This window comes from Sorex araneus, chromosome 5 (genome assembly GCF_027595985.1).
Source record: "Sorex araneus isolate mSorAra2 chromosome 5, mSorAra2.pri, whole genome shotgun sequence".
NCBI lineage: Eukaryota > Metazoa > Chordata > Mammalia > Eulipotyphla > Soricidae > Sorex > Sorex araneus.
The window spans coordinates 201,210,828-201,232,476 of NC_073306.1; the positions used below are offsets into that span (position 1 = coordinate 201,210,828).

Genomic DNA, 21,649 nt, shown 5'->3' on the forward strand with positions numbered 1-21,649 from the left:
GTCTGACGTGTTTTTGAATGAGTTTTAGGATTAGTTCACCGGAGTCTCTCTCTTCTGCTTGGCCCCGGGCTGCCAATAGGGAGCCCCGAGCTTCCAGCTGCACCTGGGAGACGCCAGGGGCTCCGGGCACTGACTCCACAGTCTCTCCAGTTCAACTTCATTTTTGTTAATACACTTAAAAATTTTTTTTTTTATTGACTCACTGTGATAGACCCTTAGAAAATTGTTTGTGATTCGATTTCAGTCATACAGGGTTCCAACACGCATTCCTCTACCAACGTGCATTTCCCAGCACCAGTGTCCCCAGGTTCCCTCCCATCACCCCCTCCCACCCCAGCCCCCAGCCTGCCTCTGTGGCAGGGGCTCTTCTTTCCTCTCTGTCTCTGTTTATGTCTCTGTGTCTCTGTCTCTGTCGCTGTCTCTCTGTCTCTGTCTATCTGTCTGTCTGTCTGTCTGTCTGTCTCTCTCTCCTTTTGAGCATTGAGGTTTGCAATACTGATACTGAACGGTTATCAGGAATATCCCTTTGCCACTTCCCCTTCCAATGAGCACTTCCTCTGGAATTCTAAGCAGGCAGAAATGCTGCAGCTTCCCTGCAGGAATTCAACTTTCTCTTCTCTCTTCTGAGGGTGGGGAGCATCTCAAGCAGTGCTGAGGGGGTGCCAAGAACCACTCTAGCGGGAGAGCCAGCAGGTTAATGCCAGGACGCTTGCCCAGTGGTACGGAAGGCTTGGGACTCAGCACCCAGCAGTGCTGGGGGGTGACCAGGATCAACTCTGACTGTTGAGCATGCAAGGCTGTGGCCCTGCCCCAGGAGAGCCCCCTCCTGGTCCCCCGGTTGGTTTTTCTTTACAAAACCTACAAAACGTTTGAGAATTTCTGGGAACTCAGGATCTCACGCACGCAAGACAAAGTTCTCCCACGAAGGCAAATCCCTAGCCACACAACAGCCATTTTTCAACATTAGATCAAATCACTGTCAGCCATGCTTGACAACCGTCAGCAATTCCCCTTTAGCTCCTAAACACGCCCAATACCCAAAACATGGCAACTCCTCCACGCTGTGCATCTCTGCCGTGGCCACTAACCCTAAGCGGAGAAGTTAAGCCCAGCACTGAGCTCCAGCCACCATGCATCCTGCTCTCGGGGCCGTGGGCGAATCGCTTACCTTTGTGAGCTTCTGTTTCTTTGGCTACAAATTATTTTTTTTAATTGCCCTTTTGCATCCAGCAGACACTGCTTCAAGTCTCCAGCACCACATAAGGTCCTGGAGCACTGCCAGGAACAGACTCCGAGCACCTCCAGGTTTAGCCCAAATAGAGCCTCATCACTACCACCCAATTTTTTTTAAGTGATTCCTCTCTCTCTCTCTCTCTCTCTCTCTCTCTCTCTCTCTCTCTCCCTTCCTTTCTTTCTTTCTTTCTTTCTTTCTTTCTTTCTTTCTTTCTTTCTTTCTTTCTTTCTTTCTTTCTTTCTTTCTTTCTTTCTTTCTTTCTTTCTTTCTTTCTTTCTTTCTTGTCTTTCTTTTTTGTCACACCCAGCGATTTTCAGGGGTTACTCCTGGCTCTGCACTCAAGAATTACTGCTGCAGTACTTGGGATAGCAATAGCACAGCGGTTGGGCGTTTACCTTTCACGAAGCCGACCCGAGTTCGATTCCTACCGAGAGTATCAAGCCCGCGTGGCAGAGCCTGGCAAGCTACCCGTGCGTATTGGATATGCCAAAAACAGTAACAATAAGTCTCTAGAGACGTTACTGGTGCCCGCTCGAACAAATCGATGAGCAATAGGATGACAGTGACAGTGACAGTACTTGGAGAGACCATATGCCATGGCAGGGATTGAACTCAGGCCAGCCTTGTGCAAGGCTAACACCCTACCAGCTACCACTAGCTTCTTTTCTAGTCGCCTTGAAGACATTAAATCAAGGGCTTACCTGAATTGCCTTATGTGACCCATGGTGGCTTTTCTGCTCCTTCTAGCTCTTCATTTTGGGGCACAACCAGAGCTGCTCCGGGACTTAGCCCCCGCCCTCTCAGGGTCTCTCCTGGCCGAGCTGTGCGGGAAGAGGTATTGCCGGGGGACCTTTTGGGTGTTGGACCCATGAAAGGCAAGTGCCTGAAGCCACTGCTCTCTCGTTCCCCAGCTTTCATCCTCTTCTATCACATCCTTCAGCCCAACGGTGCTCATAATTCCCTCCGCATAAATACAGCGGTGGTGTCCTGCCTCTTTTATTTGCCCTGTGATTCTAGGACGATGCCATCTCTCATCCCAGGGGGCTTTGGGTTCTGTCCTTAGACTGGGAGCCCTCGGCTTGGCCGGGGGACTGCCAAGTTACCTAGGCTCAAAAACCCAACTGGGACCATTTACCCTGAGGGCCTGTGCGACCTCTCAGAGGCCCTAATCTGGGGGGGGGGTGTCCTTATTTACCGGGGAGGGGTTGCAATACTCCCGACCACGCGAGCTGGTGAGCTTTAAACTCGGATCCACGTGTAAAGAACAGTTGCGGGGCAGGGGGGGGCCTTGGGGGGGTGTCAGTAGCGTGGGGGCTGGGAAAGTCCCGGACAGAGCGACACCAGGGTTAGAACTGTCCCTGCAGGCTCTGCGGCTAGCTCGATAGCGGGGAGGAGAGGGAGCGGGGAGGCCCGGGAGGGTGCGGAGGGGGCGCGGGGGGGGGGGGGCGCGGCTTCCTGTCCCTGGCGCCCGGCTGCGCAGGTGGCGGCGGGGCGGGGCGCGGGCAGGGGTGCGGCCGCGCTCCTCGCTGGTACCGAGCACTGCACGTCGCGGCGGGCGCACTGCTGGCGGCACGGTAAGCTCCCCCTGCCCGGCCCGCGCCCTCCGCGCCCCCCTCGCTCTTTCCCCACCGCCTCGCGGGTTCAGGGCTGCGGGGGTCTCGGCGGGCGGATGGAAGCCCCCACTTCAGAACCCACTGGGGCTCGGGAGGGCAAAGTGCTGTTCCCGGAGGGGGCGTCCAGGACCCCTCGCTGCCCCTCGTTGCTCCTTACCCTGGAGGGAGCAATTGGCTGTTCCAGCCTCCGCAAGCCCAAAGGTTTGGGGGACAGAAAAAGTGCAGGGGAGGCCTGGGGAGATAGTCAGGGGGTAGAGCGTTTGCCTCTGGGGCAGACTAGCGGGTTCAGTCCCCAGCCCCTCCTGGAGTCAGCCCTGAGCGTTGCCGGGTGTATCCGGAGAAAAGAAAACAAAAGAAAAAGGAGAGAGAGAGAGAGAGAGAGAGAGAGAGAGAGAGAGAGAGAGAGAGAGAGAGAGAGAGAGAGAGACAGAGAGACAGAGAGACAGAGACAGAGACAGAGACAGAGACACAGAGACACAGAGACAGAGAGAGAGACAGAGAGAGGGGGGATGGAGGGAGGGAGGGAGGAGGGAAGGAGAGAGAGAGAGACAGAGGGGGAGAGAAAGGGAGAGAAAAGAAAAGAAAAGAAAAGAAAAGAAAAGAAAAGAAAAGAAAAGAAAAGAAAAGAAAAGAAAAGAAAAGAAAAGAAAAGAAAAGAAAAGAAAAGAAAAGAAGAGTGCAGGGACCAGAGAAGCGATGGTCCTGGGTCCCCCTCTGGTCCCCCATCCGTCCCCTTAGGGGTTTTAGGCTGTGGGAGGAAAGAGTGCTCGGATCTTGGGCCCTGGGAGTCTGAGAAGGTGGGAGTCAAGGAAGTTGGCTTCCTTGAAAAACTTCACCGTTTCCTTTCATGGCAAGAGAATCCAGTGCACCTCCCATGAATCATTTTCCTGGCGTTTGAGTCAGCAGGTGCGGAATCTGCGTGCTTGATTGCCAAGGACCAGGTGTAGGGAACCCTGTCCCGTTGGGGCTCTGGTCGCTGCTAACGGGTCGCACCTCCAGTGTGCTCTCCAAGTACTGTGTTCCATACAGACAGCCCGACTCCGCCTTTTTATAACTTAACAACCCTCCTCCCCACACACACACCCCAGGGCAGGAGCGATAGTATGATGGTACAGTGGGTCGAATTATAGCCTCGTGGGAGGCTGACCCAGGTTCCATCCCTGAACACCACCTTTGGTCCCCCGACCCCCCTCGGGAGTGATCCCAGAGCACAGAGCCAGGAATGAGCCCTGAGCACAGCTGGGTGTGGCTCCCAAACAAAAATTGTTCTCATAAAATAAAATGTAGTTCAAAAGGCATTGTTCTGCAAACCTATTGTTAGTGAAAGACAGAAAAAGTCATGCGAATGACTAAGGAAATTTAAAGATGCAAAGAAAACCAGAACCTTGTTCCCCCAAATGTTTGTGGTTAGAGGTGGAGAATGAGGAGGAGGAGGAAGTAAGGAGAGTGATGTCGAAACATATTTCCTTCCGAAAAGTTCTATTGCCAGGTGGTTTGGCTTGCACGGTGGGCATTTCTTTGCTTCTTGGAACTCACCTGCAAAGTAGTTCTTGTTAATAATTTACTAATTAGACATCTTGCATCTCCGATTGCCCACGCGTGGAGTCAGACACTTGGGAAGAAGGCAGAAACCAGCCAAACCTTTGAGTGTCGCTGCCGGTCCCAGGAAGAGGGGGGGGCTCACTTAGCCTTGAGGCTGTACTACCCTCTATGCCAGCACTTCCTCATCCTCAGAGGGATGCCAGGAATAGAACCTGGGACTTCAGTGTGCAAGGCACTTCCTGCTGTCCTGTGGCTCTGATCCCTGCAGAGGTAACAATCTTAGTGAGACTTACTCCCCAGGTGACTGAGAGGCTTATAGTACATCATTAATTCAGCCAATCAGAATTGGTTTTAGAACCTTCTAAAACCAATCCCAGGGAACCAACATGATAAAAACATCTTGCTGTGAGGAATTTACCTTCTCAAGCGCGTGCGTGTGTCTCTGTGTGTGTGTATGTGTGTGTGTGTGTGTGTGTGTGTGTGGTTTCTTTGTTCACTAGTTTTATCAAAAAGGGGTTACCTCAAGGTAAGGAGTTGGGAGCGGAGTTGTGGCTTGGGACACTCAGAGTGGGGTCCTGATTGTTCTAGGCTATTGCTGCTTGGGACCCTCCAGGGTCCTACCAGGTATTCCTGGGGGACAATGCAGAATTTGATGCTTGCTGTCTCTTCTGCTCTCTCCCCCAACCTCTTTCTATGACTGGAAACAGTGAAGCACAAGGCTAGCTGATTTCACTGCCTAACCCTTCCCCAGTTCCAATGAGTACTTGCTTCCACTAAAAGAGAGAAATCTGAAGAGCTTTTGCTCTTTTGCTTTTATGAGGAAGGTGAGGAAGCAAACCCGGTGTTGAGCATTTGTTTTGCAGCAGCCGTGCTGGAGGTAGCGTAAGAGAGCCGGGACCACCAGCAGGCTCCACCCCCAGGAATTCCCTACACGGGCTGTGCGCTTACCATGTCCTTCCTACTTTTACTCTATGTGAGTGAGATCTCACCTCAGCGGTTATTTGATACCTTGTTTCAGGAGGCTAGGACAGCTCCCCGACCCCTATGGCGGTCCCTTCTTTGTTTTAAAAACGTTTTTCTAGAAGCACTTGTATGATGGTGGGGAGGAGATCTGTACATATTCTCTCATTCCTTGTCCTGACCAGCCCTCCTTACCTTTTCAGATGAGGAAACTGAGGGTCAAAGAAATCATGCCTAGTTTTCAGAGGCAAAACCAGAAATAATGATAGTTTGTGTGGGGATAGGAGCATCCAGAGACTATAAGTTATAGTACTTAATAGCTTAGACCTAAGCAATAGCAACTTAGTTCTCTGTTTAAAGGCTGAGAAAATCAGAGGAAATATTCTCAGGAACCAACTGTGTAATTTCCTGTTGAAATTTACTCTAGGACTACCATTGAATTTCTGAAGAACATTTGTTCCCAGGATGGGTGGGAGCAAAAAATCAATCCTGGAGAACCACTGGCATGCTTGAATGGTCTCTATTTTTAGCGTGCCTGGCTTGCCGATTGTCCTGTTCAAGAAGTGCCCTTCTTACCTCTGAGGTTTGCCCTCCAAGACTGGGTCATTTCCTCAAAGAGCACATGGTCTGTTCGTAACATGGAATCTTATGACGTGTGAATAGAGACTTCCCAATCAAACAGAAAGGATCAGATTGAACCCAGCTGAGGAAATATAATTTCAGATGTCTTTATTGTTATTCCTCATAGTGGTAGTCTCTCTGCTTAAAAGAAGCCAGCAGGGGCTGGAGCAATAGCACAGCAGGTAGGCCGTTGGCCTTGCACACAGTGACCCGGGTTCAAATCCCAGCATCCCATATGGTCCCCCGAGCACCGCCAGGAGTAACTCCTGAGTGCAGAGCCAGGAGTAACTTCTGTGCATCGCCAGATGTGACACAAAGAACCAAAAATAAATAAATAAATAAATAAATAGATAAATAAATAAATAAAGCCAGCAATCAGCAGATTTGACTGGATTATAAGTGAGTTAAAAATTAGTTTTCCAACAGAGTTATTTTGTAACCCCCTTAAGTGAAAGCAATTTTCTCTTTTATTTTGAGCCCCTCACAGGTATAGTTCAGCACTTGTATGCTGTAGATGCCCAGTAAGTGCTCATTTAATGGGGTACTTGATCTGAGAGATAATCCTCTTCCTGAGATGGTTTTTCTTTAATGTTAACTTGTGTTTTCTGGAGTAAGCATTAGCAGTCATTAGTCTGAATTTTTTTTCTGAAACAAAATTATACTAAGAGTAAGAATTTGTCTGAGTTTTTTTTTTCTGAGTCACAGAATTATGCCACTTAATATATATTTTTCTTTTACTAGGCTAGTGAGATCTCAAAGTGGGATACCATGGCATCTATCTGGGTAAGTAAAAACAAAGCCATCACAATACAATAACTCAACCGACCAAATCAAAATACAAAAAAAAAATCAAAATACCAAGTTCTCAAAAAGTATGTCTGAAAAAAAATCTATGCCAATAAACTAGAGTATATATGAAAAGAATAAAACATTAAAGGGTGCTATAAAAGCTCCTAGTAATCGATGATGGCACACCAGGGTGCCCACCGGCCAGGACCCTCCGGAGCCTGTGTTCAGAGTCACTCCAGGTTGTTGTCGCGCTGATGTGCCCGACGCCATCCCCAGCCATGGAGTTACTCCATCTTCAGTTATTTCCCCTCTCGTCGCATAGTTGGTCTTTCTGGTGACCAAAACCTGAGTCTGGGGCCTATAGCAAGCAGGCTTGTTCGCCTTATTATGCTTTATGGTTCACGAAATTACAGGAGAAAAATGAGACATTGATATATATGTATCACTGTCACCCTCACTATCATCCCGTTGCTCATTGATTTGCTCCAGCGGGCACCAGTAATGTCTCCACCGTGAGACTTACTGTTACTGGTTTTGGCATATCGAATATGCCATGGGGAGCTTGCCAGGCTCTGCCGTGCGGGCGGGATACTCTCCGTAGCTTGCTGGGCTCTCCAAGAGGAAGATATATATGTATATAATATATAATATGTATATATATTATATATATATAGGGTTTTCTCAGTGCTGATAACTCACAGGCCACTCTCAGCAATGCTCAGCCTGGTGAGGCAGCCTAATGGTTCTGAGACCACAGGCCATACCTAGAGGTTCTGGGCTGGGGTGACGTGCAGTGCTAGAAATCAAAGTTGGAAGTCCCATGCGTAGTAGTCACACCCTCCACCCCTGTTAGTCCTCTGATGCCTTCTGTGATATAACCATTCACAGCAAGGCTGCACGGTTTTTGAAACATCGGATTCCATGAATTTTCACTAAAATGCTAAGAGGATGACATTGGCCGAGCTCATCACAGACTCACGTCAGAAGCGCTGATGGGAAGAAACACCTTCACTAATAAGCAAAACTGGGAAAGATGAGCCTGTGTTTTGTATTAATCTCAACTGTCAGGCAGAATCCCTCAAAGCATGGGTTCCATGGAGAAGATATCATGAACAAATGTTTTTTTTTTTTGCAGTGGGGGGAGGGAACACTTAGCGTGCTCAAGGCTTTGGGTTCAAGGCTATCTCCTAATGGGCTTTGGGGACGTTTATGCATATGCAATGCCGAGGATTGAATCAAAGTCAATCTTGCAAGACAAGTGCCTTCCCCCATCCTCCTGAAGGGAATTCTTTTTTTTTTAATTTTTCTTTATTATTTTTTGGGTTGTGTGAGTGTGTGCATGTGTGAGTGTGCATGTGCGTGTGCGTGTGTGTGTGTGTGTGTTTGGGGGGCACACCCGGTGGTGCTCAGGCTCTGATGTCTGGGATTACTCCTGGTGGGGCTTGAAGGATTATATGAGGTACCAGAGATCAAGCCTGGGTCGACCACATGTAAGACAAATGCCCTACCTGCTGTACCTTCACTTTGAGTCCTGAAAGGAACTCTTTTTTTTTTTTTTTTGGTTTTTGGGTCACACCCGGCGATGCACAGGGGTTACTCCTGGCTCATGCACTCAGAAATTACTCCTGGCGGGGCTCGGGGAACCATATGGGATGCTGGGAATCGAACCCGGGTCGGCCGCGTGCAAGGCAAATGCCCTACCCGCTGTGCTATTGCTCCAGCCCCCTGAAAGGAATTCTTGACAAAAGAAAAGTTGGAGTGGGCTTATGAGGGCAGAAACTTGCTAACAGGGAAAAGTGAGCCGTGATGTACTTTCCTGGTGAGAACCTGGTGAGGTTTGTTACATGAGAATTCAACAGGTCTGTTCCTGCTGTATACCCAGAGAGAAAACCCCCGTGGTGTTTTCTTGGAAACAATGCCACATGCTGAAGTATGAGAGAATTCGAAGCGGGTGAAATCTTTCAAATTCTGACCCATGGGTGGTCCCAGCCCTTGGCACTCACTCAAGTGTTTTTGGTCCTGGGTGTGAGAGTTTGTGAGAGCCCTGTTCACTTTCTGTCTCTGGTGGGGTCAGCCACTAGACCTTTCTTTCCTGTACAGGCATTTGCTCTGCCTAACAACACAGATAGGCCTTTATCACACCCACGCCCTCTCTAGCTTCCTACTATTTTCTGCATCTCAGCATTAGGAGATGCCTGTTTGAGATCTTTGATCATTAAAGTGAACTTTTAATATTTATTTATTTAATTTTTTTTATTATTATTTTTTGCTTTTTGGGTCACACCCGGTAATGCATAGGGGTTACTCCTGGCTCTGCACTCAGGAATCACCCCTGGCAGTGCTCAGGGGACCATATGGGATGCTGGGATTGGAACCTGGGTCGGCCGTGTGCAAGGCAAACGCCCGACCCACTGTGCTATTCCTCCAGCCCCTAAAATGAACTTTTAACACCTTAAATCTAGTTAAGTCCTCTTGCCTAGCCACTTGCTTTTCAGCACGATTACACCTCTCCGTCTGCTATATTTCCAACCATGCCTAGTCACGTACTCCTCATGATTATACCTTTCCGTCTGCTGTTGCCAGCTCGTTCCCTGAAACTTCTCTTGGTAAATACCGGCACTTATATACATAAATGCCCCTCTGCAGGAAATTAATGGAAAACAGATTCGACCTGGATTTCAAATCAAAACATTTGGCTTTTGTTTCAGAGCCTAGACAGGAAAGAAATACTGTATAATCGGAGTGAAAAGACAGAAGTTTCCTGAGAATGGCTGGAATGAACATTCAAGATGTTTTTCATTCTGCCTGACTCGGAGTCAACTAAGGAGGGAGATATACTCGCTCTTTCGTGTTTAATCATAAGTTCAATTATAAGTGCAATTTGCCAATTTAATGAGTAGCATCAAATTAATCTGGTAAATCAGAGGCAAAGAGGAAAGAAGAAGTTTTAGATCCAGAACAAGGAATGTAAAGGAGAAAAGATACTATTTGATATTTTTGAGAGTCTACTTTTTAGCAAATACAAAGCAGTTAAGAAAAAAAATATTTTGTAGTGCTGCAGTGCAATAGTAATAGAGATCTCACGTGATTAAAAGAGGGTAAGTCAAAAGAACAGAAAATCCACGGACTACCCCTTCTTCCCCATCAGATCCTTTGTCCTTTATTTTTCTATTTGAGTTTAAATGCCACACCTAGGTCTGGAGACAGATTTACAGGAGAGGTGGAAGTTCTTCCTGTATGAACAAGATTTACAGAGGGTGACGAATGCATTTGTGAAATTTTTGAGATGTGTCAAGCCCTTCAAAGTCTGGTCGTGACACTTGAGAATTATCCAAAAAAAAAAAAAAAAGCATGACCCAGGACAAAAATGCATTTTGTATTCAATTATTCACTCCACAAACATTTGTGAAGCCTCAGTATGGTGCCAGGTACTGTTTTGGGCATTCTGGGACACAGCAGAGAAAAAGAAACTAAAAGAAATAAAAAATGATTTTATTTTGGCAGGACACCTGAAAGACACAGAAATAAATGTAATATCCTGGGGCTGGAGCGATAGCACAGCGGGTAGGGTGTTTGCCTTGCACGAGGCCGACCCGGGTTCGATTCTCAGCATCCCATATGATCCCCTGAGCACCACCAGGAATAATTCCTGAGTGCATGAGCCAAGAGTAACCCCTGAAAAACGCCAGGTCTGACCCCCCCCCAAAAAAAGCAAAAACAAAAACAGAACAAGAAATATAATGTCTGAGGTGAGTTTAAGTGCTTCAGAGAAAAGCGAAAGGAGAAGATGGAAGTGACGGGAACTCTTCTGTTCTGCTCAGTAAGTGAGCGGAAGTGGACGCAGAGAGAGGGAGCGGCTGGGGAGTCTTTGGGGAGGAGAGTCGGGCAGGGAGAACAGCAGGTCTGATGCTCTGAGGCTGATGGTCTCGGAGCATCGGAAGAGCAACAAGAAAACCACCACAGGGGCTGGAGCAATAGCACATCGGGTAGGGCGTTTGCCTTGCACGAGGCCGACCCGGGTTCGATTCCCAGCATCCCATATGGTCCCCCAAGCACTGCCAGGAGTAATTCCTGAGTGCAGAGCCAGGAGGAACCCCTGTGCATTGCCGGGTGTGACCCCCCCCAAAAAAAAAGAAAACCACCACAAAGTAACAGGAAGGGGGCAAGGCCATCTGGGAAGACATTACCGTTCTCTTTGGTTTCTGCCCATTGAACTGGTGCTTCAATTCAAGAGTCTAGGACTGGTACTGCTTGGGCCCTGCAGGGCTGGAGGTAGCGGCTACCTCAGCAGTGCTGGGGACCGTCAGAGTTGCATCCCGAGATGCTCATGTGGCCACGTGGTGACAGGAATTAAACCTAACTAGACATTTTTTTTTCTGAATTCTCAGAACTTTATTCAACTCCATTGCTAATTCATGTTTCAGAATATTAGTGATACAGCATGAAATAATTGTCTGTGGCAATACTGGATAATCATCAGGCATCCAGCTATAAGAATATAATAGTGATATCAATTCTCAGTGTTATTAAAAATAAAATTTCCTTGTCTCAGAGTTTTCAGTGTCTTATAAGCCATCAATTTTACTTTTGCAAGAGAAGCAATAAAGCACAAATTCACCTAGTGACAAATTGGGAATTTCTCAAAAGACAAGATATTTTCTTTGTATTGTTTTAAACCCAAGTAATAGTTTGTAATATTTATCCAAGGATGGCAAGAAAATTCTAATATGAAAATTGTTATAAAAATATGTCTTAGTCCTGGAATATTATAGAGGACTGAGTGGTTTCAAGTATTACTGAGTTTTGTTTCAAAGTAGGTACATTCTGGAACGAACTAAGTTTATTACAGAAATTAGAAATCACACCATAGTAGAATCCTGTTTCTAACTTCACCATACTCATTTTTTAAGCCCTTCTCTAGAGATTAAGCTCTGGCCTAAAGGCTGGGATAAATACCCAAAGATAACAGAACAGAAGCAAAGAACATAAGGACTGGTAGGAAACGAGCCACTGGGGGGCGCTAGGAGGCAGGACAGGGAGGGTGAGACTTCTATGGTGGAGGGACACGTTCAGTTGAAAGGAGATGGTGCTGAAAGGTCTCAAATGTGTGAAGCCCTATCCGCAACTATTGTAAAGCACACTGCAAAATATAAAGAGCCTCTCGTAGGAACCGGCCGGTGAGTGGGAGGCAGATGGGGTGGAGGGCATGGGTGGAGGGAAGCGGACTCTGGGGTTGAAACATTGGACGCCTGAAACCCAACCGTGAAGAACTTTGTCATTTCACAGTATGTAGCACTGTCATAGCACTGCCATCCCGTTGTTCATCGATTTGCTCAAGCGGGCACCAGTAACATCTCCATTGTGAGACTTGTTGTTACTGTTTTTGGCATATCAAATACGCCATGGGTAGCTTGCGAGGCTCTGCCATGCGGACGGGATACTCTTGGTGGCTTGCTGGACTCTCCGAGAGGGACGGAGGAGTCGAACCCAGGTTGGCCGAGTGCAAGGCAAATGCCCTACCCGCTCTGATATTGCTCAGTGACTTAATTAAAAAAATAAATGATTTTAAAAAACAAATCAAAGGTAGGATATTGTAGAAAATAAACAAAATGTCTTTGCCCTTGGAATCTTGCTTAAAATTTTTTTAAAAGTTCGCTGGAGAGCAAGGGAAGACCATTCAAGCCAAGAGGCCAGAACGGGTTTGAGGAGAAGATTGTCTTGAAGCTGACTGGAGGTAGCAAAGCGTTCCACACAGACTGTGAACTCTCGGGGACCAGGCACCTGCTGGTGAACCACGCAGATGTACGAAGCAAGATGTTCGGGCTTTAGCCCGTGTCTACGGGGACTCTGAAAAGGGTGCTCATGGCGGAAAACCTCAGCTTGACCTGGCGCTCTCACAGGCCCGTGGCGACTACATGGAGATGGCTGGAGGTGGACAAAGGAACCAATCACGAGGGACACCGCTGTGCTAGACGGCCTTGCCTTGGGGATGGCGACATGAGTAATACCAGAAGCCACTAAGGCGGGGAGCAAGCCCGGGGGGCTTTTGTTTCGGAGGAGTCTCAGAGAGAAGTGGTGAAGTCAAAGGAGACACCCAGAGTTCTGGTGGTTGTGCCAGATGGAAGGAAAAGCAAAGATCAGTGAGCGAGCAAGAGACTGGGGCAGGTTGCCTGGGTCCAAATCCTGTTGTGTCCACACTGGCTGAGAGACCCCAGCTTCTCCCCTGGGAGAGGGAGGCTATTGTAGGGATGCATGAGCAGGCATGTGTGAAACACAAGTAAATAACATCTAAATGGCACATGGGATAGGAGAACCATGTCGGAGGAAATACATACACCATTGATCGGGATGTAGCAAATGTGTTCCTAAAGTCGTTGATGAGTATGCAAAAAACAAAAAAAAAGGCTAAGCTACAGATACACGTATGGGAGAGACCAGCATACAGCAGGGGAGAAAATACCCCACAGCAGAATCAGAGGGAGAAAAGAGAAGGGGCCTTCCTGCTTGAGCATTCCCTGTTTTCCAAAAGTGGGCCGAGAAGAGGTGCAGGCGAAGGCCCGTGAACGAAACCTGGCGTGGCAGGGGACTGGGGAAGGCAGAGCCGGGACCGGGTCACCCAGCACGAGGCAGGCTTGGGGTTTCTCTTCATGCTGATCTGTGTTTCATGAGAAGCACATACTGCTTCTCCGTCCTTCTCTGTTTTCTTTCCATTCCACCCTCCTCTCTTATCACATCCCAGCGCTCTTGCAATAAGATCGCTAATGAAGTCACTGTTTGGAAAAGCACAGAGATGCCGATCTTTCCCCCTGTGAGTGAGGACAAGAAGAAACCCAAACATTTCCCTTGGACCTCTTGGAACTTTGCAAACAAAACTATCTCCTCAGCTGCCCTTCCACAGGCCCCCAGAACTAACCTTCCCTGCTGCCACTCCTGCTTCTCTTTGTAGTTTGGGGGGAAGAGCATATCTGCCACGCTGATGGAGAAAGTTCTGTTGGGTGATGCTCACTGCTGCCCTGGGGGAGAAGACTTGGCCTCACTACTCGCCCTGCCTCATCTGTGTGGTTACGGACCCTTTTTTGCATGCACCTTACCTGCTGGCTTAGTCTCCTGGGGTTGCTGGAACAGAGCACCACAAACTGGATGATAAAAACCGAAAAGAAATCCCTAGCTCATGGCTCTGACATTTGATGTCCAAAGTTGGGGTGTCAGCCAGGTCATGCCCCGTGAAAAGCTAGAGGGGTCTTGCCTGGCCTCTCGCTGCCTTCTGGATCTTCTGGCTATGTTCGTTCTTGCCTTGAACACAGGATTCCCGTCTCTGCCCCATGGTCCCTGCGCCCTCCTCCTGTCTGTGCCTTCACACACTGTCTTCTAAGGACCCCCGCAGACGGGATTAGGAACTCACATGATCCCACCATGACCCTATCTTAACAAATCGCATATACAAAAACCCAAGATCCAAATAAGCCTTATTGTAAAGTACCTTAAGATTAAGGGCTGGAGCAATAGCACAGCGGTTGGGCTTTCGCCTTTCACTCGGCCGACCCGTGTTCGATTCCTCTGCCCCTCTCGGAGAGCCCGGCAAGCTACCGAGAGTATGGAGCCTGCACGGCAGAGCCTGGCAAGCTACCAAGAGTATGGAGCCTGCACGGCAGAGCCTGGCAAGATACCTGTGCGTATTGGATATGCCAAAACAGTAACAATAAGTCTCTCAATGAGAGACGTTACTGGTGCCCGCTCGAACAAATCGATGAGCAACGGGATGACAGTGACCTTCAGTATACATATGCTTTTTTTTTTCTGAGGGGGGGAAGTCAAGTGCGAGGGAGCCCCACCTGCCTTTTATCCATATTTCATTCCAGGCCTTTTAAGATCAACTTCCTTTTGTTAAAAATAAAAGACACATTTTACTTGAAAAATTGAAAGAGAACTCTTTCATTTTCCACGTTTTGATTGCTTTCTTTTCAGTCGGCTCTACTTTTCCATTTATTATGAAGCTTCCCCAACCCATTCCACCCATCCCCGCCAAAAAAAAAGTAATAAACCTTCACAAGTCAGCCATGCTTTGACGTGAAGCAGAGAGACATAATTTCTCCCTGCCTCTCTGAGAGTTCTCAAGTCTTAGGGGTTTCTTGGAGACTTTGGTTTGAAAACTGAACGTTGGAGTATGGCCTTCCCAGGGCTGTGTGAAGTGATGAATGATTCGGCTCTTCCTCATCTTCAAAGTGTTCCTGCAGCAGCTGCAGCTCAAAGCCTGGAGCCTTTTTTTTTTTTTTATCATTATTTTTTTTTTGCTTTTTGGGTCACACCCAGCAATGCACAGGGGTCACTCCTGGCTCATGCACTCAGGAATCACCCTTGGCAGTGCGCAGAGGACCATATGGGATGCTGGGATTTGAACCCGGGTTGGCCGCGTGCAAGGCAAACACCCTAGCCACTGTGCTACCACTCCAGCCCCTGGAACCTTTGGTTTTTTTTTTTTTTTTTTTTTTTTTTTCCTTTTGGGTCACACCTGGCGATGCTCAGGGGTCACTCCTGGCTCTGCACTCAGGAATTACCCCTGGCGGTGCTCAGGGGACCATATGGGATGCTGGGATTCGAACCCGGGTCGGCCGCGTGCAAGGCCCTACCCGCTGTGCTATCTCTCCAGCCCCCAGCCTTTGGTTTTAAATACATTTCCTGTCAACAGGACGGACGCATTTTGCTTTTCTTTCTCATCCCTTCTTTTGCATCTAAATTAACTTCTTGCAAACCAGGGATGTTTTACTTATGTCTGTATTTTTATTTATTTATTTTGGATGTTATATTTTTACTTATTTATTTTAATTTTTTTATTTTATAAGTTAGTTCAGAATATTTGTTACATTTAATATTCAAACACCAATCCCACCACCATCTTCCCACCATCGAATTCGGGATGTTTCCATTCCAAGACCCAATCCTTGTCCCAAAACACAACTGAAATAATATATTTAGTATTGTCTGCTAGGAAGACCTGCTGAACATGCTTACAAAAAAGTGTTCATATAGGAAATAGTGTGAAGATTATTCTATTTTGGCAAGAGCTATTAAGCCTTTCTACAGGATATCACTAGCATGTTAAAGTTTGGGTGATGTGAGCTTTGGTATATATATCTGGAAATATATATATGTATATATATGTTTCCCTCTATGATTTGTTGCCTACTATCTGGACCCCATCAAATGTGGTGTGGTAATTATGGAGAATGGGTAGGAAGTGTCTTCTGATGTGTCACTAAAGCAGCCACACAGTCCAGGAGCCTGTTGACTCATATGTGAGGCGAGACTCAAGCATGTGGGGAGCAGCCTTGAGTGTGGCAGTGGTCGGGTTGTGGAGGTTTTTGGCTTCGGGGGCTGGGTCCCTTGGGGCAAGGAGGGCTCTCACCCGCCCTCCTCTGGGACGCCCCATGGGAAACAGCCTGGCGCAGAGTCCGGGCATGGTTATGGGGAACCAGGAACATTTTACATGAAGAAGTAGGTCCAAGTGGCTTTGGGGAGTCAGGATGACCTGGCCTATCTCAGGGGTGCTGGCAGAAGCTCCCCAGGCCCTGTGTGGCCTTCCCAGTAGTGGCGAGGTTTCCTGTGGGGTGACTGATCTCCAGTGGAGAACTTTAGCAGATAGGGGTGGGGCAGGGTAAATCATAAGGGCATGAAGCCGAGTCCAAAGAGATTCAGCCTTGTTTAGTAACTGGGGCAGAGACTGAGACAGACACTCACTGGCTGCAGGAACTCGGGCAAGTTCAGATTCATCATCGTCCTTGGTAGGATGCATTACGTCTGTCTGATCAGTTTGTAGTGAGGACAGGGTGAGTCACTCGGGGAACTGAACTGAATGAACTTGCTGGGCAAGCACTCGCTTAGCCCACAGTCAGTGGCAGCAATTGTGACTATTTTAAAGGGTTGTCATTCCCCTTCTTCTGTTGAGATAGTCTTGACTTCAATTTATTTAGTAATTGTTGTGATGATTGTTTTTCCCTTTTGGTGCACCTAAGTACAAGTTTGAGGAAAAGAAATCAACAAAATATATTTAAGGGATGAGGATGGAAATCTGATAAAAATGATGTGCTGTAAATAAAGGACCAAACATGATGGCCTCTCAGGATCTATATTGCAAACCGTAATGCCCAAAAGTAGAAAGAGAATATGGGGGAAATTGTCTGCCATAAAGGTAGGGAGAGGGTTGGGATAGAGGAAAGATACTGGGGACATTGGGAGTGGAAAATGTTCGATCATTGTATGATTGAAACTCAAACATGAAAACTTTGTAACTATATTTCATGGTGATTCAATAAAAAATACTGTCAAATATTCATGTGAGCACCCACATTTGCATTAATACCTTTTTTCAGTTACTAAACTTTGTGGAAATTAAGTCAAATATTGAGGAGCAAGTTAGAGGTTTAAACAATTTAGTCAGCAATGAAGCAGGCGATGCAAATAGTTTTACTGGGTTGTAAAAGTGCCAACATTCCTGAACCAGTGAGCTCATCATCAAATTCTTCTCTACACCCATAAAAGAATCTTTTATTTGTTTACTCATTTTTTGCTTTTGCTTTTCCTAGCAGCTGAGAATAAAATAGAGGAGTAGTTCTCAAGCTTTATCAGCATCGCTGGAGTGCTTGTTAAAATAGAGACTTTGGATCTTAGCCCCTGAGCTACTGAGTCACTGAGACTGGGCAGGGGTCTGAGAGTTCACATTCTAGTAAGTTCCTGGGAGTCTGACACTGCTGACACAGAATCACTCTACGTATCCACTAACGTAGAACCCTGGGAGACCCTGAAGTGGTGTAGACCACAGGGTAATTTGGTTTTTAAAATTTGGGGTTCAAATTCTGGGATTCTGATTACTATATTATGTTAAGCAAATGAGTTTCTGAGATTGAATTTCAAATTTCAAATGAAAGTAAAAAGTAAAAAGTTGACCTCGTTTATGTCATTATGTACGTTAAATCAGATGCCTGCAATCAGATGCTTTTTCACTGCTTGGCTTGAATTAGTTTTAAAAAGTCTTCGAACCTGAGTCAGCCGAGTGCAAGGCAAATGCCCTACCCGCTGTGCTATCGCTCCAGCCCAAGACTTATTATTTTTTCAATCAAATGTTGTTTGTGTTGGTTTGTGATACTATAAAATTTGGGAGCACAGTTTGACACCTCTGATGTGTGTCATAAGTCACACCACATCTGTCCCCAAAGTCCTGGGGATATTTGCTACACAAATGCTCTGCTCACTCCTACCCACCCCTCCCTCTTTCTCCCTAGTATCAACCTTGTTTTACAAATTAGAAGTTGCTTTTTGTTGCGTTGTGTTTGTAAAGATAGTCTGTATGCTTTAAGATGAAATGATGTTTGATCATATTAGAATAACAAGCTCAATCGAATCAATAGATTAGATTAAGATCCAATCAATTTTCACTGTGGCAGAATATTAATCTATCACTTTAATGAGAAAAGAGAGAATGTCCTTTCTTGAAAATATTAAATACGTTAGTAAAATCTAAATGAACTAGTTTAATTCAAGACAGCAGACACAATATTCAGTAACAGATTAGAAATATTATAAAGAAAACATGATTACTATAAAAACAGATTTTATTAAAAGAATGAGAGAAGACAATAAAGTATGCATTTACCTGGATTTTTCTCAAGTCTTCGTGACTTAACTGTCTTCAACATTTTTAAGGTACTTTATTTTTTTCATAGAAGATCTAGTCACGCTATCTGACATGTTTTTGTATTTATGTATTGAAAATGAATATTAAGGAATATTTTACTCCCGTGCTGTTCATGAAGATCTTTGTCAGTAGTTTTCAAATGGGAATTTATCCGCCAGTATTGCACATCCATTAAACAAAGCTTACAGAGCAAACAGCTCTAGTAGGGCTTTCATTATGGACCCTTTAGTGTAGAGTTCCCGAAGGACTTCGGTCAACATTAATGAAAACATCTTCAAGTCTATAAACACAATTATTTCTGCAGGAGATGAGAAAAGAGCTTTGAGTTCTCTCTTGAAGACCAAGGGGATAGAGAAACCTCCCACTTGTGGCAAATGACATAGCCACCTTATACAGCATAACACATGGTCCTCCTTTGGCCAGAGATGGCCTTAGCTCTGCCGTCCTGCAGGATGACTCTCTCCTGGCTGGCTCTGCCCAGCCATTGAGACCCTTGGGAATCACTCAGAGGCTTCACTGGAGGGCATGGCTGGTTGAGCAGCTGGTATTCTCTGCTGGTCCTCACTGGTCTCATTTCCTTGTGGAAGGCAACCCTGCTTCCTATCATGAATACGTTTCATCAAGCGATGTGCAGTTCCTGGAGTCTGGGGTTGTTTGCTCTGGGAAACGCAGGAAGGGGCTTCCCTTTGGCTCCCCTGCATCCCTGTCTGCTCCAGGACTGGGGAGCCCACATCTGAGCGTTGGGAGGTGCTTCTCTGCAGCTGCTGTAGGAAGCTGTGTGCTCTCTGCTCCCTTTGGAGCCAGCCCCCGCTTCACAGTGCTCCGGGAGTTCTTCCTGCTCATCCTGGAGCTTCCGCCACCTTCCGCCCAGAAGCCACCCCTCCCCAGGGCCACCCCAAACGAGGCGCGTGGAGATGGCTGATGCCACTCGAAAGCAATGTTATTCGGAGTCACTAGGATGAACCAGACATTGCTCTAGAGACTTAATGTCTGATACTTCCAAATTTTACACCAGAGGTGGGGGGAAATGAGAGGTTTTATTGTATCTGTGATAAATGTCATATTGTCTGACTGTCTAGGGCTGAGAGATGCACACTTGAAATGTTGGAAGGGATGGGAAGGGTGCAAATTGTGGATTTGCTGTATGTTTCAGTGTGCATATAGACATATGCATATGAAGATTAACAAAAGTAGCTTCTAAACCAGTGAGACTATCAAATATTGCCTTTTAGCTTGGACTCCGAGGGACTATCAGAGATTGTCCAGGCTTCAACCCATCTGTAGATGCTCAAGAAATTAATAAAGCAATCAAAGGACTCGGTGAGTGATGTTTCACAATTGCTTTCTGTTTTTTTTTTTTTTATTGGGGGGGTGCTCATTCAGCTGTGCTCAGGGTTTATTCCTGACACTGTGCTCAGGGGACCATATGCAATGCCAGGGATTAAACCTTGGTCAGCCTGTTCAAGGCAAGCAAGCTTCTTACCCTCCGTACTATAATTCCTCTCTAAATGTTAGAGCAAACCAGGAAAATTATGATCTGAAAGTGCATAGGTGCCTTCTTGTATAAAAGTACTGAGTCCAGTTGCAGAATCACATGTAGACACACAGACACACACAGACACACACACACACACACATACACACACTTCCACAAGTGTGTAGGTTCCTTTGGCCAAGCATAGAAATTTTAAGAAACTTTTAAAATTACAAAAATAACTGGGAAAAGTTTAGGGGGCCCAGTTTTATTAAATCTTAATATATCTATGTTTATTTAACAAGCAGCAGCAGTATCACTGTATTACTGTCATCCTGTTGTTCATCAATTTGCTCAAGCGGGTACCAGTAACGTCTCCATTGTGAGACTTGTTGTTACTGTTTTTGGCATATCGAAGACGCCATGAGTAGCTTGTCAGTAGCTTTGCCCATGGGAGCGAGATGCTCTTGGTAGCTTGCCAGGCTCTCTGAGGGGAGTGGAGGAATTGAACCCAAGTCTTCCTCGTGCAAGGCAAACGCCCTACGCGCTGTGCCATCACTCCAGCCCAGCGGCAGCAGTATTAGTAGTAAATCATGCGGTCCTTCTCAGATCTCCCTAGATCTCATTCCCATTCCGTTTCTGAGAGACAGAGCCATGGAAAATGGCGAGTGAGGGCCAGAGCAATAGGGCAGTGGGTAGTACATCACCTTGCATCCAGCCAACCGTGGTTTGATCCTTGGCACCATATAAGACCCTCTGAGCCCACCAGGAATGATCCTTGGGCAAAGAGTCAGAAGTAAGCCCTGAGCACAGAGAGGTGTGACCCAGAAACACACACCCCCCAAATTGCAATTCATGTCCCCAAAATGCTAATTCTATAGCTACATAGGTATGCACATTTTTTCTTAGGTTATATAGGACAAAATGCAATACTGTGTGCTTTTCTGGTGGAGTTTGGTGTCTGATCATTGTGAGATTGCAACCCAAACATGAACGCTTGTAACTATCTCACGGTGATTCAATAAAATTTTAAAAATTAAAAAAAGTATAGTATGTGCTTTTTTTTCTGCAATTGTTACTTATCCCTTATCATTATGCTTTTGAGATTTCTGTGTATTTAGTTCTAGTTCATTAATAAGTTTGGCCTCACAGTTGTCTTTTCGTCATGATATAGTAAAATGGAACTATGGGTGGATCATTAAAATTGTCTACATTTTTTATTACAGTATGAAAATACTATATTAAATATTTTTGCTTATGTCACATTGTACACATGTACTCTCTAGAACAAATTGGAGTTTTTAAGGCTGATGGGTATATGTTTATTTCAAATTTATTAGTAATTTTATCAAACTGCTCTACAGAACATTTACACAAATTACTATTCTTCCCAGTAGTTGCTAAGATCATAGTATTTTATTTTTTGAATCATGTCTAAAGTTCTTTATGCCTTTATTTTCTTTGCATTGTTTATGCCTTTGTTTTCTTCCTCTTCTCCACCTTCTCCCCATGGCTTTTATGGCTAAGAATTTTTTATTGGTACTGGAGTTATTGTGTCAAGGTCAGGTGCTTGATTTGCATGTGATGAGCCACCTTCTATCCCTAGTTACCTGAACACCCAGGGTTACCTGAGTACCACCAGGTATAAGTCCTAAGTGCAGTCAGATATGTCCCCCAAGCAAACAGCAAAATCCATTCTGTTTTATTGCTTTCTCTTCCACAAATTA

At 46.1% G+C, this 21,649-nt stretch overlaps 1 protein-coding gene across 1 annotated transcript in view; it reads left to right on the forward strand.

The window, feature by feature from the left end:
* The first annotated feature begins 2,685 nt into the window (after nt 1-2,685).
* Nucleotides 2,686-21,649, forward strand: part of ANXA3 (annexin A3) — a 58,559-nt gene continuing 39,595 nt past the window's right edge. The window contains exons 1-3 of the mRNA XM_055138989.1: nt 2,686-2,808; nt 6,712-6,753; nt 19,681-19,768. Coding sequence (XP_054994964.1) covers nt 6,739-6,753; nt 19,681-19,768 — 103 coding nt within the window. The 5' untranslated portion in view covers nt 2,686-2,808; nt 6,712-6,738. The remainder of the gene's footprint in view (nt 2,809-6,711; nt 6,754-19,680; nt 19,769-21,649) is intronic.